This window comes from Calypte anna, chromosome 18, assembly GCF_003957555.1.
Source record: "Calypte anna isolate BGI_N300 chromosome 18, bCalAnn1_v1.p, whole genome shotgun sequence".
NCBI lineage: Eukaryota > Metazoa > Chordata > Aves > Apodiformes > Trochilidae > Calypte > Calypte anna.
Genome location: NC_044263.1, coordinates 630,134 through 657,346, shown reverse-complemented (window position 1 = coordinate 657,346; position 27,213 = coordinate 630,134). Strand labels below are relative to the sequence as shown.

Below are 27,213 nucleotides of genomic sequence, written 5' to 3'. Positions count from 1 at the left end.
CCTGAGTATGGTTCTTGGGGCAAAGAGGGTTTTTCCAGCAGTTTCACACTGAGGTTGTTAACCAGGGGAGTGTGTTGGAGAAATGAAGCTGAGTTCTCATCACCAAGTCAGGCAGAAAAGCTGTGATGAGCAGGACGTTGGCTGCTCAGGTTGCAACTCTGAGTTGGATGTGAGGTTGCTGTTGAACTTGCTTATCCTCCTCCATGCCTGTTGTGTCTGAGGAATATGGAGGAAGAGAATCCAGAAGACTCGCTTAAGTAGTTATTTTGCTAGATGTGGTAGCCCAACAGGTCAGCACTTTGCTTCAGGCATGTAAGATGGTCAGGAAATCTGCAGTGGTAGGGCTGAAATTCTGTCAGAGTCTTTCATCCATTTTGTGAAGTGTAGCACACTGCAATGGAAAATGTTTTGACAAGGCATCTTGCCATATTTTGTTCAATCTACATACAAATGTGATAAGAGCTCTTTAATTATCTGTTTAAGATACTGTATGTGCTTATTAGAAACAGTGATTTTTAAATTTCCATCCTTCCCACAGAGCCCCCTGCTGCTTTTCTTATTATGGTCGCATGGGCTCACTTTTTGCATTGAACAACCTTTGATTTTTAAATTAAATGTCAGCTGCAGTCTTGCACTGGGATCATGAGTGCCCTTAGAGAGGCTGGCAGTGCAGTTCCCTGCTTGCCTAACAGCAATCCCTTTGTATATGGCCAATCATATGTAATTTATTGCAGGCATTCCTGGCAGGGTGAAGTTTTGCTGTAAGCAGCATTAATTCAGTTTCAGGTCAGGGATAAGATTGGGGGAGGAATGGAAACAATTTTTTTTAAGATGAAGCTGTTTTGTGGCACTCAGATTTTTAATTAATCACTCTTGCTATTGTAATGGTTGGAATTTAAAAAAAAAAGCAAAACAAAACAACACACACCCCAAGTACAGTGCTTCAGTGCTTAATCTTGCACAAGCCATGCAAAAAGGTTTTCTTGTTCTGAAGGTTGCTGGGTTTCACACTCTGCTGCTATCTCTGTCTCCAGTCTTTTGTTGTTTTTTCCCCCCATTTAGCACCTTACTGATGAGAAAACATGTATGCAGTTCTCCATCCGCCGTCCCAAGCTGCCCTCCTCAGAAACCCACCCAGAGGAGAACACCTACAAGCGTCTGGATGTGTCTGCCTGGCTCCATCACCTGAACGAGTCTGGGCAGGTGGAAGAGGAGTACAAGCTGCAGAAGGTGAGGGGAACAGAGGGGTTCAAGATGCAAGGTGAGTCCCCAGGTGGAAGCTACTTTTGCTTTCATGCCAGTGGCAAGAAGTGGAGATTTGGGAGCACAAAGCCTGGCGTGGCTGGAGGTCTGGCTGGGGCTGCAGAAGGCTCTGCTGCCATCAAGGTGGTGGAGCATCTCCCTAACCTAGCAGGGCAAGCTGTCTGGCTTTTGCTGCCTCTAAGAATGAGTAAACCAGTGTCCAGTGCTGGATGTGTTTGCACAATGCAGTGTGAGCAAATCAAAGAAAGAAAACTTGAGCTGCCTGTATGAACTAGTGCAGGGCTTGCAAGGGAGCACCGGGTCCGGGTCCTGAGAGAGAAGTTTGCAGTGAAATGCAGTGTCTCCAAGATTGGGGATTAAGCCGTGACATGAGAACGACACGTTAATCATAGAGCCTCTCCAGGGGGGGTTATTGACATTGAAATGAGCCCGATTTGTGTCTCGTCTGGGAATAGAAGGCCAGCACTTTCCCTCTAAACATGTGCAAATTGCAGGAGCTTGAATCAAGGCGTCACTTGTCAGGAGAGAACTGCAAAGCCACCGTGGCCGGCAGTTTCTTGTTGCAGGTTTGGAGAATGTTACAACTCTACCAGTAGTAACTTTTGCTCCTTCTTCCAGGCCATTTTCTTTGGTGGGATTGATATTTCCATCCGCGGGGAGGTGTGGCCCTTTCTGCTGCACTACTACAGCTATGAGTCCACCTCTGAGGAGAGGGAGGCCCTGAGACTGCAGAAGAGGAAAGAATACTTTGAAATCCAGGAGAAAAGGTAACAGACCAGCTTTTTCCTCTCCTGCTCATCTCTCCTCAGGCCTGATGTCACAGAAATACCACTGGAGACTTGCTGAGCCTCTGCCTCCTTCCCTTCAGGAAAAGCTGATTGTAATGGAGGTGCAAGAGGGGATGGTAAAGGAGGTGGACCTGGCACAGCTGAACTCTTGAGGGGCTGCAGCTAATACCATGCAGCTTGGATGCTGTCTTACTCGGGTTCTTGAAACAGCCTTGTCAGTATCACCTAGGGAAGCTTGTCTCACAGGCAAGACTACAAGCTTGGCATTCTTGGTTTAGAACACTGAGGGTGAATATTGGATCTTATATTTCTTTATAAATATATCTGGATTTAAAAATAAGGAAAAGAAGGAGTCTCTAAGTCAAGGAAGTTATTGCTGCAAGAACTGTAGCTGTAAACTGGTTGTGGATGCATTTAAGTTGGAAGGGGACAGCAGTGTTATTAATTAGGAGAGAATCAAACCAGAGTGGTGAGTCCTGGTGTGCCACCCACAAGAAGCAGTGGAGAGCAGAGTCCAACTGCTTCTGAAGTGGAGTTTATGGCAGAAAACACATCATGTCATCTTGTTTATAGCCCTGGAGGCTCCCTCTAGTAATCCATTTGTGCAGAAAATCTGCTGTTCTGGGCAGACATGCTTGACTGTTTTTCAGGTGTTGAGAACACCGTGCAGGAATAGTTTGTCTTGGAAAAATAAAGCTGAAATAAGGATTTTTGTTCCTTGTGGCAATCATATTTCTCTCTTGGCAGTGTACTCCTCTTGCTCCTTTTCCAGGCTTTCGATGACTCCAGATGAGCAGAAGGATTTCTGGCGCCAGGTGCAGTTCACGGTGGATAAAGATGTTGTGAGGACTGACCGCAGCAACCAGTTCTTCCGAGGGGACAACAACCCAAATGTGGAAACTATGAGGTGAAATGACTGCTTCTGATGTCCCAAGAAACATCTAAAGGAAACGTGGGGAGCCCCCCTGGCCCAGCCTTCCTGGATATCTGCCTAGGGAATGCTGACCAAACACCATTGCATGTGGTGACGGGTACCAAGTGATGCAGAAAAAAGGACTTAATTCCCCAGTGCTGTTGCTGCTGCTTTAGCCCTCAGCTTCTTGATATAATAACCCTGCTCCCATCACCTTGCTTCCCTGCCTATGTAGGTATAGTGTTGGTGTATCTTTGATATGCTTCTAGGTGTAGTTCTTTTAGGGAAGGTTTAGTGGGATGCAACGTGCTGCACAGGTGCTCAGAAGTTTAGGTGCCTCCGTTTGCTGTTGGGAGTTGATGGTTTAGATGGCAGGAGTGATCTGCAGCTCTTCTGCATGGTGCCTGGCTCAGCCTGGATGATGGTGACATGCCCTCTCTCTGTCTTACCTCTCCTTTTGCATCTCTTCTGCAGAAGAATCTTGCTGAACTATGCAGTATTTAACCCAACAATTGGATACTCCCAGGGGATGTCCGACCTGGTTGCTCCGCTCCTGGCAGAGGTCTTGGATGAGTCAGATACTTTCTGGTGCTTTGTAGGATTGATGCAGAACACAATCTTCATCAGCTCACCCCGGGATGAGGACATGGAGAAGCAGCTGGTGAGGCTGAGTGCTGCTGCTGGCTCTGCTGTAATAAACAGGGTGTAAAGCTGGAGCTTTTTGTGAAAGCAGAGGATCACAGCCAGCTCTGTGGGACCCCCAGCCCATGGTGGGGGGCTCCCAGGGGTGGGGGTAAGAGCAGAGCGAGTCCTCCCTCATCAAGGCAGGAGCTCAGCTCAGAGCATCTTTTCCAGATGTACCTTCGGGAGCTGCTGCGGCTCATGCACCCACGCTTCTACCAGCACCTTTCTTCCCTGGGAGAGGATGGCCTGCAGATGCTTTTCTGTCATCGTTGGATCCTCCTGTGTTTCAAACGAGAATTTCCAGAGGCTGAGGCTTTGCGTATATGGGAAGCCTGCTGGGCTCACTATCAGGTTAGAGCTGGTGATGGGCACAGCGTGTGCTGGGCAGCCCTCTGGCCTCTGCTGAATCCTCCCCCTCTCCCTGCTGCCTCCTCTGCTTGAGGAAGTTCAGGCTTCAAAATGAGGTTTTTCAAGAAAGCGTTGAACATCCACTTCTGAGGTTCAGGCTTCTCTTACACAGCTGGAAAATGTCTTCCAAAAAATCACTAGTCTGCTTTGAAAGCTGCAGTGCAAACCTTGCTCCTGCGCTCTGAAGGCAGGAGACTTTGATTCAGAATTGACCAAAACCTCCTTTCCTGAGCATTGCAGGAAGGAGTGAAGAATCTCTGCTAAGGCCAGGCTTGTGGAGGGTGGGAAGGTTAAGTCAGCCCTCTGCCTCCACCTGCTGTGCTCCAGCCCCTGTTTTCTCATTGCAGACAGACTATTTCCACCTCTTTATCTGTGTGGCCATCGTGGTGATTTATGGGGATGATGTCATTGAGCAACAGCTGGCCACCGACCAGATGCTGCTGCATTTTGCCAACCTGGCCATGCACATGAACGGAGAGCTTGTGCTCAGGAAGGTAAATGCCCGTGTGCTGATGGGGGCTGAGTCTCAGTGCTGAGAGATGAGTCAGATCATGGAGAAAATTAGGGAGTGATGCTTCATCTTCTTTATCTCTGACATTCCTCTGCTTGCCTGCAGCCTGGGGGGTCGGATGCTGCTCTTTGCCCAGGAACAAGTTTTGCAGAATTAAGAGGTAGCTGTAGAGTGCTTGGGAGGTAAGGGTGTGGTTGGGATAACCCTTGCACATGCTCAGGGAAACAGCAGACAGAGCTGCTAATCTTTGTGCCACAGTGCCCAGTCCATCTTGGGGACAACAGGCTGTGGGATGTGCTGCAGCTCCTGCAGCCTGTCTGTGTCCCCAGTGTCTCATTCAGCCTTCAGGTTTGTGGTCAGAAGGGACACAATCTTCAGGTTCTGCTCTTTTGCTGAAGCTTTGACTCTTCTAAGGCAGCCAAACAGGAGGGTGGGACAGGAGGCCACCCCTGCTCTCCATGGTTGTCCCCTGGTGGGGTGGGAATGACTTTGTCTCTCTCCCTTCCAGGCAAGGAGTCTGCTCTATCAGTTCCACCTCCTCCCCTGCATCCCCTGCAGCCTGCACGACCTGTGCAAGCTGTGTGGGACAGGAATGTGGGACAGTGGCTTCATCCCTGCTGTGGAGTGCTCTGGCCATCACCCCGAGTCTGAGAGCTGCCCGTATGGGGGGGTGGCAGAAGTGTCTTCTCCTAAACCAGGAAGTGAAGGCAAGAGAGGCCTGAAAACACGGGAGGTCTTTTCCTTCCGAAAATAAACAGAGAGGAACAGGGTGTGACAGCGGAAGAGGGAAGGGCAGGAAGGATGTGCATAGGCAAAAGTGTTGAAGATCAAAATGGAGAGATATCTTGTCAAGACTCCTGAGAAGACTGAAAGGCAAGAGGTGAGGACTGAAATCACTCCACAGGGGAAGCAAATTCCAATGCACTGGTGGTGGAACCTGAATGAAATGCATCAAACCAGTAACAGTGTTTGCACGTTTTTGGATATGATTTTGTTAGAAACATGAAGCTTTTCTAGGTCTTAACAAGGACTTTTTATTCTGCCTCTGGGATTGGACTGGTTGGCAACCAGAACTTTGTTTCTTGCTGATGAGAAATGAGAACACTAAAGAGAGCCAAGGGCAACCAGCAGTGTTTGTGAGCCAGGAGGAAGGAGCAGAGCTGGGTGAGAGCTCTCTCTGATGTCCCTTCATCCAAGTGTGTCACACGCATGGACTCTCTGCTTCAGCCAAAATGTGCAGCTTAGTGGCTTCTCTCTAAAGCCATAAAGACCATTTTAGTTATAACCTGCCAAAAATAAAACTGCAGGCTATTGGGATTGCAGGGAAGGTGCCTGCTCTGTTGATGAGGAACTGGTCACCTAAAGGTCTTGTCTCCTGCCTTTTCTTTTCTATGTGGTATGCTGGCTGGCATGATTTTGTTCAGTGTACAGCCACAGGTCTTAAAGCAACACTTTCCTGTAGTCAGGGTATTTCAGACACCTTTCAGAGTTTACTTCTTCATGGCATTACAGCAAAGCTGTTTCTTTATATGCTGATCACTACAGACTTTAGACACTTTTTTATGGGAATCTGTTGTTCCTAGTATGTTTCCCAATGTGTTTCCTTTGGCTCTGCTCCAAATACTGAATATTCACTGTCCCTACCTGCCTTGGCCTTAGCTGTGGCACATAGACTCCAGGTGGGCCTTAGGCTCTTCAGCTGGTGCCAGTAGTGCACCTTCTCCCCCATCGCAAAGTGAAAATGAAACTTGGTTTGTAGCAATCGTTTTTGCTGAGTGCTGTCTCTGATCCAAGTTTCCCTTACAGTATTTTTGAAAGGACAGCATGTTTCTCCTCTGTCTTCTGTATAATTTGCCAACTAGAAGTGGAGCTGGGGCACTGAGCCCAGCTGCCTTGCCAAATGTCCTTACCAAATTCAGTGGCATCCAAAGGTGTGTCCTGAGCCAGGATTTGTGCCAAACAGAGCTGGGGGAATATTTTCCTTATCAGAATGAAAAAGGAGATGAGGTGACAGAGGGCTGTACCAGCTTTGCTGCATCCCTCTGCATGGTGAATGAAGTCCTGCAGCCTTTCCTGGTTGTCTTGTTCCTTCTCACTCCAGCCATACTGCTCCTCTTGTACAACTGTGTCTTGCTGTGATAGGAGGGAAGGTCCAGGCTCCCTTTCCAGCTCTGCCTGTCAGGCTTGTCTGTCCAGTGAGCAGCACGTGTGGGAACCCTGTACCTCATGTGTCCTGTGCAGCAAAGGGTTCCTGCATCCAACAAGATAGTTCCCCCACAAACCTTTCTGCAAGGCCTTACCTACAGCCTGCTCTGGAATCTACATGCCCCATACCTGCTGGGAAGGAAGGCTGGCAACTGGGATGCTTCATGTGAAACCAGTACAAACCAAGTCCACACTGCACTGGTAAGGGGAAGGCTTCAGCCTGTGCAGGCACCATGCCAAAGTCTGGCTCTTGTGTGGCAGAAGGACAGCTGGGCTCCTGATCTGTGTGCCTTTAACCAAGAGGGTGAAAACCTTTCCCTGGAGGAGAACAACACAGCATTGCACACCTCCACAGCAGCCTGGCAGCCAGAGGGACTGAGGCTGCAAGGCAACAGATGCCTGTGGGGCTGCAGGAGGTGACACCTCGCATAGGGCTGGTGGCTGCTCTGCTGTGACACAGGGAGTTCTGCGAGATTCATGGTGTTGCAGTGAGTAATAAAGGTTTGTGTGAGGCATTTGTGTGGTACATTGCTGTTCAGGCTGGGTGCTGCTCCTTACAGTGAGGGGTAGCACTTGGCTGGGCACTGTCCCCACAGCTTGAGCTGATCCTGTTGCAGCCCTGCTGGGTGCTCCCCCTGATTCCAGGCCGGGAGGCACCGGCAAACACCGAGCTGAAGATCCAGAGCTGATTTCACTGCAGCAGTCCTTCCCGGGCAGTAAAAGACAATGGGAAGAGATGAAGTAGATAATTCCGAGCATTATTTTTCCACTATTAAAATGTCATTCAGCAATGTGGAAATCACTCAGGGTTTGTTTAGTGAAAGGCTCTGCGCAGTCACGCTGGACATCTACCAACTTCCCAGCTTGGTTTGGTGGAAGGTGAAGGGACAGGAAACAGTGTGGAGCCAACCTGGAGCCTCCAGCAGCAGCTGGGCTAGGATCAAGAGCAACCTTGGGATTCCTCTGCTGGGAAGGAAAGGTGACCAGTCAAGCACTGGACAGGACAGAGGGTTTCCGAGGTCCTGCTCTGCCCCCGGGGTCTGTTTTTCCTTTGTGACACTCTTTTCCATCTGAAAAAAAACCAACCAAACAAACAAGGCACAAAAAAGAAGTGAGGCTTCTGGCCCCTGTGAAATGGTGAAGTGGGTCCTAGAAACAATGACCCTCATGTGGCTTCACTCCTGAATCTCTGCCCTGTTCATTGAAGGAGCTGCAGCTGAGCAGCCAAAAATAGACCTTTGCAAAGGTAAATAGTCAGCATAAGCTTCTTCAGACTCAGCCTTGAGTTGACACATCCTCCTGGTGCCAGCAGGAAGGGGAGCAGGGCAAGCAGGAAAAACAGAAAAGAGTCCTGGCTCCTGGCAGCTCCAGCAGTGCCCTTTGGAATCCCAGCAGGAACCCAACCACTGGCACCTGGGAAGCTGAGGAGAGCGGGGTGTTCCGTGCAGCCCACACCTCCCAGCATGGGGACTGGGTTGTGCCGGTCTCATCCCATCTTGCAGAGCCTGGAGTGCTCAGGGGAGAGGAGAGAGCAATGCCCACACCCTCCAGGGGCTGGAGGAGGCAGCTGGCTGCCCCACGGGTGGGCACATGGAGGGGACAATGGAACAGCTCCGTTTGTCCCCAGCATTGACCACACAGCAGGCAGTGGAGCAGCAGTGTTCAGCCAAACCTTCCAGACCCTCCTGCACTGGGGGGAGATTTGGATTTGTGAAGTGGAACAAGGCAGCTGGGTCAGCTTGGTCTCACTTCCCAGGCCTGGGGTGTGTTGGGACATGGTTCCTTGGCTGCTGTGTGCAAGGGACGCTGCCTGTCAGATGAAAAATTACAGTCCAGAAGAACAAAGAGTCTCACCTGAGTTATTACAGGCACCAAAGAATTTAAAACCCAACTTGGCTTGTCCCCGTGGGCTGGCTGATTAATCCCCACGTCTCTCTGCTTGGGTCATAAAAATAGACCCGTCTGGCCGGCTGTAGCTCATGGTCACATCCTGCCCCGGGGTGCTGGCCCAGCCCTGCCCCGATTGTGCTCCGCGCTTTGGGGAGGCTCCACACACCTTCTTAAACGTTTAGAAACAGCACACAATGAGGCTTCAGCCCAGCTGGGACAGCAGAAGCTGAGGGGGAAACCCGGGTGGCACCAGCTGGGCTGGTGCTGCCCGTCCCAGGGCCACCAGAGCGTGGGTGGGAAAGTCCTCCTGGCAGTGTGTGTGCCCATCCTGTCCCCAACTGAGTCACACCCCAGGAGCTGCCAGGTCTCCCCCTTTTGCTCCAGAACCAGGCTGTTCTAACTACAAAGCTGGAAGGGAGCTCCTTAATTATTTCTGTAGCCAGTTTTCTTGCAGCCTCTGCTTCACCCAAGAGCTTCAGCGTCCTCCAAGTACCCAAAAGTTCCATCTTTGAATGGAGTTCACTAACCTTGGTGGTGGCAGAGGTGGCCAAGGAGGTGGCTCAGGCACTGTGGTGAGCATCTGCTGATGTCCTCAGCTCTCCAGATGTTTCTCAGGTGCTTTCACATGTTGGAGAACTCAGGATCCCACTGGTACATGCAGGGCTGGAGAAGGAGTTTGCTGTGTACTCCCTGCACAAGATTTGTGTCTTTCACAGCCTTCAACATAGAAAAATATTGGGGTCCTTGGAGCAGCCCCCAGGCAACTGGGGAGGGTGCAGAGGGATGGGGCACAGCCAGGAGCTGGGGAAGGGGTGTCAGGCCAGGAGAGATGAGAGCACTGAGCAGGGTATGGAGCAGCTTCTCCAAGCTGGAAAGCACTGCAGGAGTGTGGGAGCAAGGTCAGGACTATCTGTGGCAGCCAGGATGCACCCTCATGGGTCACAGCCAGCCCCAGCCAGCTGAAGGAAGCCTCCTCACTCAGCCAGGCCTCCTCACTGCTGGGAGGAAAGGGTTAAGGAGCTGCCGGAGCAGGGAATGAGACCAGGGAATTCAGCTGCTGACGCAGGTAGGAGATCTGCAGGAGAAGCATCCCTGAACAGACTCAGCAGCGTCACTGGCACCGCTGCGGAGCTTCCCCTGCAGGAGGGGTGGGATGGGATGGGATGGGATGGGGTGAAGGAGCCCATGAATGCATCACCACTGGCCTATGGGTTCTGCCATTGAGGACAGGGCAGGGGCTGCTGCAGGGTTTCTGGCAGGTTGGGAGAGCAGAGCAGAGCAGAGCACAGGGTTGTTTGCAGGGTGCCCGTGGCAGGGCCATGAGTGCTGCCCCTCCAGGAGCCAAATGGGAAGTCAGGCCCGAAGGAAACCTAATGGGATAATCGATGGCCCATTGTTGCTGGGCTTAATTTAGCTGTTCAGGCAGGGAATAAACTGTGTGAAGGTAGCTTAGTAGGAGCCAAGGCAAGAGCTGGATCACCCCCATTAACACAGGACTGGCTGCAGCCCCAGGCCCCCCCTCAGCCTCTCCTGAGGTGCAAGGAAGGGGCTGTGAGCAGGATTTTACTTGTTTTGTATAATGTCATGTCTAAAATGGCTTCAGCTGGGCTTAATGTTACATGTCTGCATTGCCAAAACCCGTGTTCAAGCTGAAGCTGCTGAGTGTGCTGGGGCAGGGGCCTGAGCTGAGCACCAGGGACACAGCTTGGGAAGGACATGGCTTGGGAAGGACACAGCTGCCACCACGGTTCTTCTCAGCCACTGCCCAGACACACCAGCAGCACTCCTGCACCAGCTACCTGTCCCAGGAGAGCTTCCCAGTTTGTCCCATACCAACTTGAAAAGCCGCAGTAAACGCCATTTGGGGAGCATCCCCCCACTGGCCAGCTGGGAGCAGGTTCCCATGTGCAGCCCCAGCTTCCCATCCTTCACACTGCCCTGCTGCTTGGCAGCTCTGCACTGTGCCCACCCCGATACCTGAGGAATCGCCCTTCCTTCTCACTGTTTATCTTCCCCACATTCCTCCAGGCTGCCTCTCACCCCACCCTGGCTGCGGCACATTCGGGCTTTCCTCATAAATTACTCACTGTCCTGTGATGGGTCTATTATCTGCCCATTTCTCCTGTTCTCGCTGGGCTTTGGTCAGTGTTTCAATTCCTGCCAGCAACGATGTCCTGGGGGTGAGCCAGAGCAAGACCCTGGAGGGAATAAGTTCTCCTGCATCACCCCAAAATCTCTCTGCCTCCACTTTTGTCTCCATTATTGCCCTCTGGACCTGGCTGGTTTGGCTGCAGTTACTGCACATCTGCTGGACCTCGGCTCACTGAGCACTTCCCAGCTCTGGTCCTCAGCTGGTGCTAGAGAAGGTCCCACAGCAGCTCAGTTCAGCCCAAATGAGCCAGCCACGGGCTAGTGGAGGCCCAGAGAATCCCCTCCATGGGGCAGTCCCGGGAACAGCCCCGACCCTCAGCCCCAATTCCCGGGGGCAGCTCCCAGGACACCCCCAGCCCCAATTCCCGGGGGCAGCTCCCCGGGCGGCTGCCCCGGGCCCCGCCAGCGCCCTCCCCACGCTGCCTTTTATGGCTCTGCTGCAGCCGCGGCCCAAACATGGGCTGGGGAACGGCGGAGCCGGGAGCCTCCCCGGGGGTGGCTCTACCCGGCTGCCCCCCGTGGCCCCCCCAGGGCTCCCCTCGAGTTTCGGCGGCCGCGCTCGGGGCGCTGGGGCTGAGTGGTGAAGTATCCCGTGTTGGCAGCACCCGCTTACTGGGGAGCTCCCCAAGAACTCTGCAGCTCTGCATCCCTGGCCCTCTGTCCGTCACATCCCCATCCCCGCCCAACACAGCCCCCCAAATCCCTGCCCCTCACAGCCCCTCACAGCCCCCGTCCCTGCCCGCCGCTCCACCCTGTGCCACGCTGCTGATGTGCACAGTGTCACTTTGCATCTCCTCGCCTCCCTCGGCCCCGCCGGGCCCCACAGCCCCGTGGCACCGCTTGCACCGAACCGGGGCAGAGCCACAGCCGCGGTTTGGCCCAGGGCGCTGCAGAGAAATGAACGGGCAGAGGGACAAGTGGGAAATGAGGGGACCCCGGACAGGGGTGGAGGGGAGCCTGAAGGCGAGCAAGCTGGGCTCCCCACCGGAGGAAGGGTGTGCCCGGCTGAGAGACATGGGGTGTGTCAGAAACCGAATGACAGGGCGGTCCCCACGGTGTCACCCCCGAGCGGGCTCCTGCCTGCGGTGCTGCGGGGGCAAAGCATCTCACACCGCCCGAGAGACAGATGGAGTTCCCAGAACCTGCTCAGCATCCTCAGGGGAAACCGGACAGAGAGCAGCAGCCTAAAAATAGCTGTCCAGGGCCCATGCACTCACCCAAGAGAAGGGGAAGTGAAAAGGGAGATGGCAGGCAGCTTTCCAAGGAGCAGCCCCCAGCCCAGCCAAAGCCCTGCTCATCTCCATGCAAGGAAGGACCTCTCCGTCCTTCTGAAGGACCTCTCCATCCTCTGGGGGAGACAGCAGCTCTGTCCCTTCACCCCCTAACTGCTCTATCAGGACATGTCAAGGTCTTCCCTTGACACAATCAAATCTCTTGCAGCCCTTTCCCCAAGGGTGATTCTCCACAGTGCCAGGTGGCCAATCCTGGGCCCTTTCGTGTCACAGCTGTGCCCAGAGAGGTCCTTGATGAGGTTTACTCAGGTTGCAAGACTTTCTCAACAGGCTCACCCTGTGCTCCCCATGTGCTGCTTTGCTGCTCCCCCATGTGTGAATTGCAAGGTCTCTTGCGGTGCCTTCAGCTGAGTATCCAGCATGAAAAGCACCCGAGAATCAGGCATAAGCACCAGCAGAGCCCAGAACAATATCACTGGAGGACAGGACAGGTCCAACCAGGCAGCAGCAGTGCAGGATCCCAGCAGTCCAGGTGGAGTCTCTCAGCAAGTATTCATCTCTGTAACCAAACACAGGCAGTGCAAGGAGGGGCAGAGGTTGGAGGAGCCAGTCTAACCAGTCAGTGACCAGTCTGTGTCTCCCCAGGAGTGCTCCCCCAGCTCCCTGCATGGCTGTTGCCAGTCCCCAAAACCTGAGCTGCTGGAGCCGCAGAAGCCTGGTGCCTGCTCTGCCCTGTTCAGCACACAGACACTGGGCTGTGATTATCTCTGTTGGCTGCAGGAATTTATCCATCATTCAAATCCTACCCAGGCCCAGGGCTGAGCCTTCTGTGTGCAGGGGGTGGACAGCACACCCGGTAAATCTTTCCAGAACCTTTGAAAACATAAATACTTGGTGTAATCCGCTGAGAGGATAAAGTGTCATAGCAGTCACCAGGTTGGTGAAATCATCCTGTGCTCAGCCACGGGCCGGGCTCAAGCTGCAGGCGAAAGGAAGGAAGGCAGTCAGCACCCCCAGACAGCAGCTGGAGGGAAGGAGCTGAGCTGCTGCCTCGCCTCAGGTGCAGGGAGGATGGAAACTGCCTGACCACAGAGCTGCTTCCTCCTCCCGCCTGCACCCAGCACCAACGATCCCCCCAGCCCGGCTGCTCGGCCGTGAGCCAGCAGCCAAATTCTGAAACCAAGACACATCTGTTGAAGGTGACGTTTGGTGGCCACCAGCCATGGATCTGCCAGAGGGACAGCATGCAGGGGCTGTGGCCTCTCGCTCCGATTCGCTCAGGATGTGGCAGCACAGCCTCCCTGCTGGATCCATCCCAGCAGCTCCCAGCTCGCTCCCCAGGGAACCGTGTGCCTGGAGCGAGGATCCCGTGGCCATTCCTGCAAGGACAGACCCAAGGCTGCAGCCCCAAACCCCTGCACGGCCACAGCACTGTGTGTTGTCTCCATGAGAGCTGCAGCTCACACTGCCACCAGCCAGGACTCTGAGGGACATCCCCCAGGTGACTCAGAGCCACAGAGTCCCAAGGTCCCCACGGCTGGCTGTGTGGTGTCAGTCCCCAGCTCTGCAGCCCTCCCAGCAGCTCAACCCAGGGTTCAGCTCCACCAGGCTTGGGAAGGGCAGGGCAGTTTGCTGCCATCCCCAGCCCTGTGCCAGCCTCTGTCCTGAGCCAGCCCCCACCCTGGGCCATTCCTTTATCTCCAGGCAGGACGTGTGCTGACAAGGCTCCTCCTGCAGCTCCGCGCTGTTCCAGCCCAAACCAGTAACTCCCACCCTGGCTGTGGGCAATGACCATCCCCAGGGTACCAGTATGGATGGGTTGCCACACAGTGTCCAGCTGCTCTGCCTGCGGAGATGGCCTGGCACGGGTGGGCTACAGCTCTCCCCTTTCCCCATCCTCCCCACACTCTGTCTGCTGGGAGCTCTCCAGGCACGGTCAACCTGCCCTTCCCAGGCAGCTTCTGGCAGCACCAACATGCAGATTCCCTCTCCACAGCTGTAACCTTAGCAAATCAATCAATCCATCAATTGACCAATCAATCTTGGCACTTAAATAGCCTGGCACTAGCAGCTCATTCTCCTCTGCAGCCAGGGAAGGTCTTGTGGAGACTCATCCCTTCCAGAAGTTGCTGCTGTGGGTCAGAGCTGGGTGAGTTTGTTTCTGGGTTGGGACTGCTGGGCTGCACTTCTGGGTGCTCTGGGCTTGCTGCACTCCAGGAACCCTGTGCACAAGCCCCTTCTGCTGAAGCTTCATTCATCACCTGCCCAAGAGCAAGAACAGCACCCAGTGCCTGATGGCTCAACAAGGAGGAACAGGCAGGGGACCATCCCTGCTCCAGAGGGAAGAGGACCTGGGACAGAGGAGCAGCCTAGTGTGGGGTGAGCAGAGGCACTGGCATCCCCGTGGGTGTGGGCAGCCAAGCTGGCTTTGTGGCCAGGTGAGGTGGAGGAATCAGGTTTTGCTGCCTTGGCAGTGTGTATTGTTGCTGAGATGCGGGTGGTGGTTTATCTCAGGGGGATGGGTTTAGGAATGGAAAAGCTCTGGATGAAACACCTCCTCTGAAGCCACAGTTAACTGTCCAGCAGTCTGGCTGTATCAACCCCCCCTTATCCTGCCACTGGACCCTGTGCTGGTGACTCTTGGCATGGTCACAATTTTAAATTGTCTTCCCAGGCAGGGATCAGGACCCTCCCTGAGATGTGTGCTTTTGCTCACTGTATAAGGAGGAGTTTGGAGGGTTTGCTCATTAACGAGTGTGATGAGCAGGCTTCTCTTCATTGGGAGGGGGGAAGTGTCTGCCTGGAGGCTTTCGTCCTTGCCCCTTCGGTGTGAAAAGCCTGGCTCCAAAACAAAAGGGAACTTGTTGCTCTCTATTGGAAAAACCCTCTGGAAGCCACAGGGTATAACTCCTTCCCAGTGCCTTTGCTGATGGCATTTCCCAACCACCACTCCAACCTGCTCTGCTCAGCAAGGTGTCCTGGAGCCTCTGACTTTCTCATGTGCTCAGCAGGGCAGGCACCAGTGCAGCTCCCATCTACCTGAGGATGGGAGAGAGGAGAGGAATCCCAGAGCCACCTCCAGGCTGTTAGGACTGGGCCAGAGCCAGATGTTCCCTCTGTGGCTTTTTCTGCAGAGGAACCTTTGCTCAATATATTTTACTTGGGGTTTTTGTGTCCAAAATTAAATCTGACTCCAGTAGGTTCTTGTTTGATTTTTGTGGAGCAGCTGGGAAGTTGAGCTGTCTGGGGCATGCAGCATGTTATCACTGGGGTTTTTTTGGTTTTTAATGGAAGTTTTCGTGATTCCAGTGGATGGAGAAGATTGGAAAAGCTTGCACAAAACACCTCCATGCTTCCCCCACTCTCTGGGCAGCTGAGCAGCTCCTCACTGCTGCCACCAGAGGATTGCAGCCTGGCCACATGCACAGCCCCACTTCTGGTGGAGAAAATCTCATAATTGCACTTAGCTGAGGAACAGCATCGGCTTAAGTGATAAGAGGAGGAAGAGATCTCGGAGCACAGCTAGGGCTGCCTGAGGAGCTGAGGGGGGCAGCAGGGAAGGTGCAGGGCAGGATGAGGGAGAGGATGTGCACCAGGCTCCCTTGGTCAGGCATTCCTATCTCCCTCTGCCCCAGATTCCCCCCTCCTCCTGGGAACGGGGATGCCCTCCAGGGTGGGAATGCTGCCCAGTGTTCCAGGCAATCTGCACTGCTTGGGGGGATGTGGGGCATGTGGGACCTACCCCCAGCATGTGGGTGCTGAGCCCTGTGCCATGGAAGGAAGGTCACAGCCGGGACACAGGGACCTCAGTGCCTCTTTTCCTCTGAATTTCTCCAGGCTTGCCTGACCCTAAGAAGATTAAAGGCAGATGGGCTCCCTCGTGGCACCCATGGTTGAGGCTGGGGGTGAAGAAGTGGAAAAGGGCCCTGGGAAGGGGAGTTATTCCCATTCAAATCTCCAAGGGATGGAGTCTCCCGGGAATCTGCTGTTTGCTGCTGCTATCCCCTTAGCTCTGCAGGTCAGGGCTGTCACCCTCCTTCCCGGGGTGTGGGGAGCACAGCCGTGTCCCCAGGGTGACCGCTGCAGGTAAGGGTGCCATGGGCATCAACAGCCACACCAAAGCAGGCTCCGTTGTGCTTTGTTACTCTGCTGTGGAAGGGTTCCCTGTGCCCCTGACAAGTGTCTCATTCGTGGTGATTTTGCATGCAGCCTCTCCTGGTTTGTGCTGGAAGCAGCATCAGAAAAGAGAATTTGCTGCACGCGGCCCTGTGTGCACCCGCAGCAACTGCAGCCCTGCGCTTCTGAAGCCATTTAAATGTCCATGTGATGACCCAGTTCTGGGTGGTTTCGCCTCTGGATTTTCCTGCTGCTGCCTCTGGGTGGGTGGTGGCAGCTCCAGACCCTGCTGCTGAGCTGGGTTTTGAGGCCACCACGCTGGCTCCATGCTGAGAGCCCAGCCCTGAGCTCAGGCTCTTCCCGGCACTTTCCTGAGCGTTACAGAATGCTGGGTGCTCTCTGTGCTGTCTTCTTCTGGCAGCACTGCCTGAAATTATTCTCCTGTGCTCCAGGTTGTTTTCCCGAAAGCTCTGAAGAGAAAACAGTTTGTTGCAAAGGGGGTTTTTGCTGCTTCAGAATCTTGTGACGCTGGGGGCAGGGCATGTGTCACTTCAGCTGCAGGAGCAGTGGGGCTGGGGACACTCCAGGGGTTTTCAGTGGATGTGATGGAGTGAATTCCAGCCCAGCTTCCAGCAGAGCTGACTCTTCCCTCACGGTTTTGAAGCAGCCCTGGTCAGTGATAGCTCAGCACCGACGCTGGGTTTGAACTGCAAGGCAGAGGGGCAGCTTGCACTCAGAAGGAGACAATAATTGCAAGTCAGATTTGCTTGTTCAATACTCTATTGACAGATTTGCCTTGGCAACCTGGAACAGGGTTCCATTGTGTGCAGCTTACCTCATGGCATCCTATTGATTGGGTGGGTGGGTTTTGGTTTTTGTGTTGGCTTCTTCTCCCCCCCCCCCCCCCCCCCCAAGCCTATCTACTTATCCTTTTCTTGGCTTTCTTGGGCATGATATTGACCTCAGCAAGGGCTATATTATAACCCGGTTTTCAGGGTGGCCACAACTTCAAATGCAAGGCAGAGTTGACAAAAGCAGAAGGGCAGACCCACAAGCCCAGGTGGCCAGGTAGGAATGAATAGGGCCAGTGCCCTCCCCCCCCTCCAAGGACACTCATGCAGGAGAGTTGCAAAGTCCATGCCTGGAGTGAGAGTGGCCTTGGAGGGGACGCTGTAACTATTCAGGAATTAATTTGTTATTGTTTGGTGCTTAGCCTGGTGTGCTCCTGGCCTGTTTGGGTTCCATGAGGAATTGCTGGCCCTGCCTGGGCAAAGGGGAGGAAATGCTGAGCACACAGCCTGCAGCCTTGGAGTCTTCATGGTGGAACTAGAGGATTACAGCTGAAAAAAAAGAATTGCTGGTTTGAATTGCTAATAATGATGCAGACTAATGAGCAACATCAGAAATTATGGCATGTGCAATCAGTGCTGCTTGCTAGCAAACATACAGCAGGTCTGCAGGAGCTGCTGGTGTGAGAGGAGAGGGGAAGCAAAGCACCTTGTGCTTTGGAGAGGCAGAATCCACCCCAAGTGAGGTACTGCCACAGAGCTGGTTCTGTCTCCAGGCTAAGAACTTTGTAAATAATGATGAAAAAAATAAACCTAGACAGACATTAGCTCTGGGTAGTAGAAGGGAACATGGCCAGCAAGTGTCTGAGGGGAAAGCCTTGGTATGCTTCCTAGCACCTGCAGGAAGCCCATCTGTCTCTGGCTGTTAGAGGTTTTGTCTTACAGCTGCACCCCAGCCAGGATCAGGCCCCCACTGCCTGGGCACATGGGGGTGGCTGGAGCCCCTGCACTTGTTCTGCTCCTCACACCTTGGCCAGGGATGGGGTCCCACTGAAGGGAGCAGTGCTGCCTGTGAGGATGCTCTGCAGATGAAGAGGGAGGTGGATTTGTGCACAGGTGTGTGGTGGAGGGGAAAACCAGCCACAGAACAGGCATCTGCACCCTGTTACCTGCCTTATAAAGAGGCAAATCCCAAACAAAATGCAGGGTGTTAAACAACTGCTGTGTTGGCTTTAAAAGGCAGTGGTTGGCTCTTGTTTCTTTTGGTTGGAAACCCTTTTTCTTTCCTCATCTTTGTGATATGCCCCGACTAGTCGTGAAGAGGCAGCAGTTGGAAACGTTTCCTGCTTTCCTTATTTAGGATACTTTATGTGGTTCAAATAAGGTGTCCTCTTTCAAACTGACAAAGGGAAGGATGTATCAGTTCATGAACTGCTGCTATCTGAGCAAGGTAAGAGAGAGAAAATCACCACCATTACAATCATTACTGAGAATCATGTGCAATCAGCCTGGTAACAGAAAGCAGATGAACATCCTGCAGAAACCTACAGAATGGGAGCTGGTGTTGAGCTGCAGGAGCCACAAGTCGGGCGATTATTAAAATGCTTTTAATATTGGTTTTCAGTGTTGCTTTCATTTTTTTATATATATACATTATATTTAATCAATGGCCTCTTGTACTGCCCCTGAGGCAGGTTCTACAGAGATAGATGCCAAGGATATCAGGTCACATATTTAAAAATATACTTTTTTTTTTTTTTTTTTAATGTATATGTAGCCCAGCCCCCTGCCCTCCTTACTGCCCCATCCCTGCTGTGTCCTAGGAAAGCTGAGCCTTCTCGGCTGGGCTGGGCCTGGAGCTGCTGTGACTCTGTGGCTGGACACACTCGCAGCTCCCCCAGATATAGGAGAGAACTGCACCAAATCGCTCTCGTCCCTGGGCATTTAGTTTTATTGCAAGCATTAGTGGTTTGTGCTCGGCTTGTCTCCTCTGGCAACAGGAGAAGCTTGAAATGTCAAAGGGGAGGGTTAACAAACTCCGCTGGCATAAATTTCAATGAATGTATGTTTCTTCAGAAAACCGCTAAGTTTAAAAAAAAAAAAAAAAAAAAAAATCTTCCCGTCTGGGGTTTCTTTCGGCTGCTGTTCACAATGGATAATAATTCTTACATTAAGCCCCTTCGGCCCTCCAGGGAAATCAAAATTGTAATATCAGTTTGGTTTTTATTGGCTCGGCTCTACGATCGCGACGGCTGCGTCTTTGTTATGGTCTCCAGCGCGGTGACATTCATCGGAGCCTCCCCGGTGCCCCCGCATCGCCGGACCCGGGAAGGGTTCCCAAAGGCGCGGGCTACTGCCACCCTGCCCAGGGAGACGGCAATCGGAGGACCCAGCGGGGATGTCGGGGGCTGGGGCGAGACCGGCCCCGGGGAGGTCGCGGAGCATCCTCGAGGCACCGGGTGCTGCTGCCCGGCCAGAGCCGCTCCGGGCCCTGGGGCTGATAAGGCTCAACTCCGCTACTCCTGCACCACGGCGAAAGTTACCGGAGTCCCGCGGGGACCGGCCGCGCCGTCCGTGGGCCGGTCAAACCTGAGCGGGGGCTGCAGCCCCGGGACGGCTTCGTTCCGCATCGGGCGCCGAGACCCACGTCCGTCCCCCGCCGGTGTCCTTCTCCGTGGCTCCTCCCGTCCTCTTCCTCGGGGGCTTTGGGAACTGAGCTCGGGACAGCCCCGGCAGCAGAGACCACCGGGAGGGTCTGGGGGCTTCACGCAGCACCCTCCTCCGCGGGCAGCGCCTTCCCGGGAGTAGCTCCACGCGTGTCCGACCCCTTCCCCTGTGCCTGGCGGCGGGCACCGCTGGCGCCTCTCCATCTGCCCGGGGGAAGGTCGCCTCCTGTTCCAGCACCGCCACATTTCTCGGAGCAGATGGGGGAAGTGTCCCAACCCGCCGCACGGACACGCGAGGGCCTCATCGTGCTCCCCTAAATCGGCTCAAACGAAAAGCGCGGGCACGGAGCCGCCCGCCCCGGGCTCGAAGCTGTCCCCGGCTTCCGGCACCGGCTGGGAGAACCTCGCCGCCACCTGCCCCGGGCCCGCTCCTTGGGCCCTCCGGCCATCTTGCAGCGGGGAGGCTCTGCCATTCGGTGCCCCCCGGCTGGGCTCCCTGCGGCCGCAGGGATCCTCTGGGACGGACCCGGGGATGCACCCGCCTCCCGCTGCGGCCCGGGCCCCACGGGAGAAGGCGGCGGGCCTGGGCCGTAGGGGGAGGGTTGGGTGCAGCCGCCCCCCACGCTCAGGGCAGCCCGCGGCGTGAATCCCTCCCAAGGGATTCATCCCCTGCTCCAGCACCCCCCGGGCATCCCCCGGACGGCCCCCCCGGGGCGCGCACCTGCCCCGCGGGCTCTGCCGCCCCCCGCCGGTCGCGGGGCCCGTGGGGCCCGTGCTGAGTCACGCGTGGGGCGGGGGCCGTAAAGCCCGCGACAGCTCCCCCCCCCCCTCCCCTCTCCCCGCAGCTCCTGCCCGGCCCCCGCCCGCCCCCTCCCCGCCTCGCTCCCCGGCAGGTCTGCGCCAATCCCCCGGCCCCGCCGTTGACGGGCAGCCGGGCCCGGGAGGCGCCGCCTCCCTGACGTCTCGCTCCGGGATTTGCACGGGTTGCGGTGCCGCGGCGGCCGGGGCTCAGTGTCTGTCGGGTCGGCGGCGGGAGCTGCCGAAGCCCAGCTCGGTTGCAGCGGCGGCCGCGGACACCCGGCTCGGCCCCTCCCGGCTGCAGCATGGAGCTGCCGGCGGTGGGGGAGCACGTCTTCGCCGTGGAGAGCATCGAGAAGAAGCGGATCCGTAAGGTGAGGAGGGGCGGGGGCGGCGAGGGGCGGCCGGGCGGGCGGTGGGTCCAGCTGACGCCGTGTCTTTGCCTCCCCGCGCTCCGCAGGGCAGAGTCGAGTACCTGGTGAAATGGAGGGGATGGTCGCCCAAGTGAGTACCGAGCGGGGATGGGGATGGGAACGGGGATGGGGCAGGGGCGGCCCGGCCCGGCAGCCGGGCTCTGCCGCTCTCGGTGCCTCAGGAAGGGCCCCGACCAGGGCGGCGAGCAGCGAGAACCGGCCGCGGGGCCCTGCGGAGGCGGTGGCGAGAGCCGAGCGAGGCGGGCAGGCGGCGGCTGATGTGCACCAGAAAATGGCTCCTTCCCCCTTTCCCTCCTCGGGAGTCGGGCTCCATATTGCAGAACCGAGCGGGGGGGAAAGGGAAAGAGGGAGGGGGGGGGGAGGAGCGGGAGGGGGAATAACCGCAAAAATAACCCGCGTTGCCCCGCAGCCCGCGGCGGGCGGGCGGGCGGCCCCCGAGAGCCGCCCGCGGAGGCGGAGGCACCGGCCGCGGAGCAAGGGCGGCCGCTGCGGGCTGCGGAGTATTTGGGGTTTGCATGACAGTGCCGGCGGGGGGGCGCGGGGGAGGGGGTCCGCGCCGCTGTTCCGGACTCGGTGGCCGGGTCCCTTCTCCGCGCCGCAGGCGCTTTCCTGGGTCCGGGAAAGGGGATTTGGAAAATTTCATCATGACATGCCTAGAATTCCTCTGGAATAATAACTGCGCTAAATAAACAGTTCCGTTCCCGTGCACCCCCCATCCCCTTCTCCGCCCATCCCCCTTCCCGGGACCCGAGCCCCTCACTCCCTCTCCCAGTCCGACCCGGTGTTCCGGGCCAGCAACGGCCGTCGGCGGCTGGGAGCCCCTGCCCGGGACCCCGGCCCCCTCCCGGCGTGGCCCCGCGGCTGACGGCCGCTCTCCTCCCCTCTCGCAAGATATAACACGTGGGAGCCGGAGGAGAACATCCTGGACCCTCGGCTGCTCATCGCCTTCCAGAACAGGTGAGCTGGGAAGGGGGGGGGAGAAGGAGGTGGGAGGGGCAGCGGGCACCCGCGCCCGCTTCGGCGATTACGGATGCGTCACGGACCCGGGGGCCGCGGCGGGGGAGGGCCGGGCCGGGCCGGGGTTGGGGGGCGCGGCCCCGGCGGGGCGGGCGGCGCGGGGCCGCCGGGAGACGCCTCCGGTTCAAGGTCCCCCTGCTGCGTTCCCCCCACGCCGCGCCTTACGCTCCCGCTGCCCGGGGATTTGATGACTGCGAGTGGAGGAGGAGGCGGTGCCGCCGCCGCTGCTGCAACGCCTGGACGGGCTTTTTTTTTTGCTTTTTTTTTTTTCTCCCTTTTTTTTTTTTTTTTTTTTTCCCTCTCCTTTCCGTGCATTTGTTTCCTGTAGTATTTTCGCTCAAACTGTAAAGTTAAGCTCCTCGCCAAAGCAGCGCGGGGGGCGAACGGGAGCGGGGAAGTCGTCTGCTGCCAGAGCAGATCGGCTGTCCCGTCCCGCTACCTCCTGCCGGACCCTCGACCTGCGGCTCCGCACCTGCGGGGCCCCAGTGCCCCTCCCGCCACCCCCGCCCCGCTGCAGCCACGCAGGGTGTTTGGCACCACAGGATATGCCGTGCATGGAGAGGGGGTTGGCGGGGTTCTGTGTGCCACCGCTCCGGCTTCATCGTGACTCTCTGTCCCCGCAGGGAGCGGCAGGAGCAGCTGATGGGATACCGCAAAAGGGGGCCCAAGCCAAAGCCGCTGGTCGTGCAGGTAAATACACGGCGGGGCCCAGCCCCACAGCTCCCGGGCTGCCTGTTTGTGGCACGGCCCCATCCCCCGGGAGCTGCTTTCAGCGGGTTTCATCATGCTGAGGAGCCGTGAGCGCAGCCCGGGTGCTTTGCAACGCCCCGGGGACCCCCAGGCCTCGGGGCTGAGCTCATCCAGCGGCCCCAGCCCCCGTTTCCCTCTTTCCCCCTTTGCTTGTGGGGCAGAGCTGCTGCACCCCGGCCGGGCAGCATTGGCAGGCTCAGCGGCAGTGGTGCTGCTTGGCCTCTGTTCCCAGACAGCTGATTGAAGGGTGCTTTTCTTCTTTTCATTGCTTCATTAATCTGAAGCAATGCGCAGCCTGTAAGTTGGAGTGGGCTGGGGCCGCCTGCTCGGGAACACGGCGCCCCGGGAAGCAGTGTCCCGTAACGAGAGCTGCAGGAGGGGTGGGGGGTGCACCCACCAGAGCCCTTGGCACCTGCCGGAGTGCCGGCACCTCCCCCTCCAACTGCTGCTCACCGCAGCCCCTGGCTTTGTGTTGCAGCTTCCCTCCTTTGCCCGCCGCTCAAACATCCTCACAGGGCTGCAGGACCCCGCCGTGGACACCAGGCCAAAGCTGGATCTCAGCTCCTCTGGGAAGAGCCAGCAGCACCAGTATGAACTCAACAGCAAGAAGCACCACCAATACCAGCCCAACGGCAAGGAGAGCAGCATGAAGCACCAGTCCCACAGCAAAGGGAAGTATTACTACCAGTTGAATAGCAAGAAGCACCACCACTACCAGCCGGACCCCAAGATGTACGAGCCCCATTACCAGCCCAGCAGCAAGGAGCCACAGAGCCAGGCCTGCTTGGACAGTAACAAGAGCACCTTGGTCACCCACCCAGACAAGTGGGCTCATGGCTCAGCCAAAAACCTGCTGGGCCCAGTCAAGAATCTCACTACTGAGAACAAGAATGGAGCCGAGAAGAACCTGTCTAGTGGCACAGGGCCTCCCCCCCGGGACAGGGTGACCAGCAACGGCCTTGGGGGCAAGATGAAGATTGTCAAGAACAAAAATAAGAACGGGCGCATCGTGATTGTCATGAGCAAGTACATGGAGAATGGGATGCAGGCCGTGAAGATCAAATCTGGGGAGGCAACTCGGAAACGGGCTGCAGAGGAAAGGACTCCTAAGAAGGGTGGGGAGGAGAAATTGGAGTCTTGGAGAAAGCCAGGGGAGGAGAGGGTGGTGGGCAGCAACACCCTGAGCAAAGGGGAGGGTGACTGCCAGCAGCCCACCGCAGAGCTCGAGGAAGGTCCCCGAAAGACTCCCCTGGCCAAGGAGCTGCCCCTTCCTCCGGTGGAGCAGCCCCTGCAGCTCACCACCAAGCAGGACCTTGTGCCCTGGTCCCTGAGTCCCGTCTGCGAGCACAGCCCTTCCTCCATGGGACTGAACCTCTCCAGCCCCAGCTCGCGGAAGCGCTGCCTGTCGGAGCCGCAGGCGGAGCAGGAGCTGGGCAAGAAGCGCCTGACCTCCCGCAGCATCAGTGCCCCCACCTGCCTCAGCCCCCCGGCCCCCGAGCGGCCGGAGCCGCCCGCCCCCACCCAGCCAGAGGTCATCCTGCTGGATTCGGACCTGGACGAGCCCATAGACTTGCGCTGCATCAAACCGCGGCCGGAGGGCGAGCTGGCCCTGGCACAGGTGAAGCCGGAGGTGCCACCGGCACCGGCTGAGGAACCGGCCCCTGAGCCTCCACAGCCCCGGGAGGCCGTGGAGGAGGATGAGGAGGAGGCAGAGTCCCTGCAGGAATTCAAGCCCTTCTTTGGGAATATAATTATCACAGACGTGACCGCAAACTGCCTGACCGTGACCTTCAAGGAGTACGTGACGGTGTGAGGTGGGAGGGTGGCTGCTCCCCGTGGGAGCTGCCTGCCTGTCCCGGGGTCACCGGCCCCCGTGGCCTCCCTCTAAGGTACTGGTGCCCCCTCCCCAGAGCCCGTGTGCCCCTGCCTGTGCCGTGGTGGCCGAGCCCACCATCTCCACCGAGGGGACGCCGGGCATGGTGGCCGTCCCTGCCAGGCAGGGCTGTCCTCGCCACTGCTCCCGCCACGCGGTCAGGACCTGCGAGCACGGGGACAGGCAAGGACAGGGCCCGTCAGTTACTCAGAGTTATAGTATTATATTTTAACAGTGCTAACTTGTTGAGTGGTTCTTGCTCCCGTTTGTACGTGGTGTTATTGAAATGTATTGTTTGAGCTGAAAGCTGGCTGCTCTCTGGCCACGCTAATATATTTATTTGTAGGTATTTATATAATGAAATATAAAGCCTAGATTTATGGAGCCCCTAGATCACCTTATAAACTATATCAAACGAATATTTTCTGTTCTCCTTTTTAACCATTCAGCATTTGTTAGTCTCGTCCCCTTTTCCTCCTTACGACCCGCAGGACCATCCCTGGTATATATTTTTTGATACTGTACACATGTGGTGTTTCTATGTGCAAAAAAAAAAAGAAAAAAAAAAAAGTCGTTATCTAAAGCTAAACAAGCTATTATAGAAATTGCTGCTATTAGAAATGTCTAAACTATAAGCTTCCACTTATTAATTGCTTGAATGTAAATATTAAATGGAGATGTTGAAAGTGCATTTGATGTTCTGCAGCTAGTGTAGATCGGATTGCAAAGCCCAGCTGCTGGGAGGTGGAGCGCGAGCTGCCTGCTCCGAGGGCTGTGTCACGGGGGAAGAAATGTATCATGCAATCATTGCAAAGGACTATAAACCTTTACAAAAACTACCAGGATTCAGAGTGCATTTGTTACTGCCTGCGGAGGGTGCAGAGAGCAGCCCTGTGCGGGCAGGTTAAAATCAGCTCTGTTGAGTATAGTTCTCTCCTGCGGTGCCCAGGTGCTGCAAGGAGCTGGAGGTTCAGTGTTTCCCTCTCCCTGAGATTCCGAGGCTGGGCTGGGCATCTCCCAGGAAAAAGGGACTGCATGAGGTCTGTGGTGGGCAACTTAAAAAGCTCTGGGGAGCACAGGCAAGGAAGGTGGCTGAGATAGATGGATGGGTGGATGCAGCCTGCAGCTGCCCCTCCAGTGATGTTAGCCCTAGCACTGGGGAGAAGATAGTAAAGATGAGAGGTTGAACTTCACTAGGAAGAAAGATGATCCAAATCCCAGAAAAAAAAAAAAAAAAAAAGCCTGCAGACTAATTTCTGAACTAGATTAACAATTGCTGAAGTCCACAGAAAATACAGTGCAGAGCTAATTTTTTACCAAATGGTTCACAGGAAGGTGACAACCTAATAGTGTGCCCATGGAGCCTGGCTGCATGTGGCTGTGATGCTGTGCTCAGTCCCTGCTACCCACAGGGTCCCCCAGGATGTTCTCAAGCAGAGGCAAGTGCTCACAGACTCTGATTCTTGTGCTTGTCAAACTGGCCCACTTGCCAAAAAAGGTTTCTTGCCAGCCTTTCTTGACTCGGGCCTTTCTTGAAGTTGGTTTCTCTTCCAGGAAAGATCTTAGTTGAAATATTGTCATTGATGGTGCATTTATGTGTCTGGACAAGAGCCTCTAGCTGGTGAGAAGCATCACTCACTGATTTGGGTAAGGGGGACCTTGTGGTGACACTGGAGCTACCTGCAGCCACGGGTGAGTTGCCCCGTGCTCAGCCCGTGGTTCCTGCTGTGGCACAGAGTGTGTCTGTCCAGGCTTGTGGCTGTGCTGTTCCCAGAGAAAAAATAAACCCCTCTGTCCCATTCTGCCCACTTTTGGGGCCACTTAGTCTTCATTTTATTTGAATAGATCTCCAAAGACAGCTTGGCTACTGTTTATTTGTAAATCCTGAGGGTTACCTGGCATCTGCAGAGCAGTGGAGCAGCACCCAGCCAGGTATCACCTTCTGGGGCTTGATCTCAATGGGAATCTCAGCATTAGCTCTTTCAGCCCAAGTCTTGCTATAGATGTTCTCATGCCAGAGCCAGAGTGCTTTTTTGAGGCAGTTTGGGCTAAATTAGAGGAAAAAGCAACCACTGAGTGAATGGGTACCATTTTCTCAGCTGGGACAGTTGTGGAGGCTGTGGAACCATCTCAGCTGTGGGCAGCATTGTGGCAGGTGTTGGTTTTGGTCTGGTGTAGCTCAGATGTGCTGCCCACTGTGCTGATGTGGCTGTGGTAATGGCTTCTGGGAGCTCCCACCAGAAAGATGGCTCCATCCAGATATCTGGGTAAACCTGTTAGTGTGAGCAAAGTCAGTCCTGGCAGCTTGTTTCAGCGCTTGTTGTAGCTGATGTTACACACTTAATGGAAACCTCTGTGATATGTTTAGTGCCTGTGATTGTCACCTGCTGCATGGCCACCCCAAAATCTGGTTGGATGGGCATGGAGAGCAAGTGGAAAGAGGTGAACTGTGATTAAAATCAACAGTTTGCCTGTTAGCTGTGCAGAACTTTAAGAGGGTTTTAATCAACTTGACGTGTCACTGGGGCTGTGTGAGGAGGCAATGATGGCCCTGGGTGGTGGAGGGCAGGTGAGCCCCAGCCTGTGCCAGGGGGATGTCCAGGGATGGTTTGGTGGGAAGTGTTTCCCTGCGATCTCAGGCTTAGCTGGCAGAGCAGTCTGAGATGATACATTTCCCTTGATTAATTAAGGTAATGGTTATCTGAAAACAAAAATGGCATGGAAGA

General features: G+C 55.6%; 2 protein-coding genes across 7 annotated transcripts in view; both read left to right on the top strand.

The window, feature by feature from the left end:
- Nucleotides 1-7,287, top strand: part of TBC1D16 (TBC1 domain family member 16) — a 28,550-nt gene extending 21,263 nt beyond the window's left edge. For all 6 annotated transcript variants that reach the window (XM_030461651.1, XM_030461648.1, XM_030461650.1 and 3 more), the window contains 7 exons: nt 1,063-1,230; nt 1,882-2,030; nt 2,824-2,958; nt 3,439-3,625; nt 3,820-3,999; nt 4,404-4,550; nt 5,076-7,287. In XM_030461651.1, the coding sequence (XP_030317511.1) occupies nt 1,063-1,230; nt 1,882-2,030; nt 2,824-2,958; nt 3,439-3,625; nt 3,820-3,999; nt 4,404-4,550; nt 5,076-5,321 (1,212 nt within the window). In that variant the 3' untranslated portion in view covers nt 5,322-7,287. The remainder of the gene's footprint in view (nt 1-1,062; nt 1,231-1,881; nt 2,031-2,823; nt 2,959-3,438; nt 3,626-3,819; nt 4,000-4,403; nt 4,551-5,075) is intronic.
- A 13,250-nt stretch (nt 7,288-20,537) lies between these two features.
- CBX4 (chromobox 4) lies at nt 20,538-25,044 on the top strand. The gene is made up of 5 exons (XM_030462060.1): nt 20,538-20,787; nt 20,874-20,917; nt 21,739-21,804; nt 22,488-22,554; nt 23,093-25,044. Exons 1-5 carry the CDS (start codon nt 20,719-20,721, stop codon nt 24,425-24,427), a joined length of 1,581 nt encoding a protein of 526 aa, XP_030317920.1. The 5' UTR covers nt 20,538-20,718; the 3' UTR covers nt 24,428-25,044.
- Nucleotides 25,045-27,213: the final 2,169 nt, after the last annotated feature.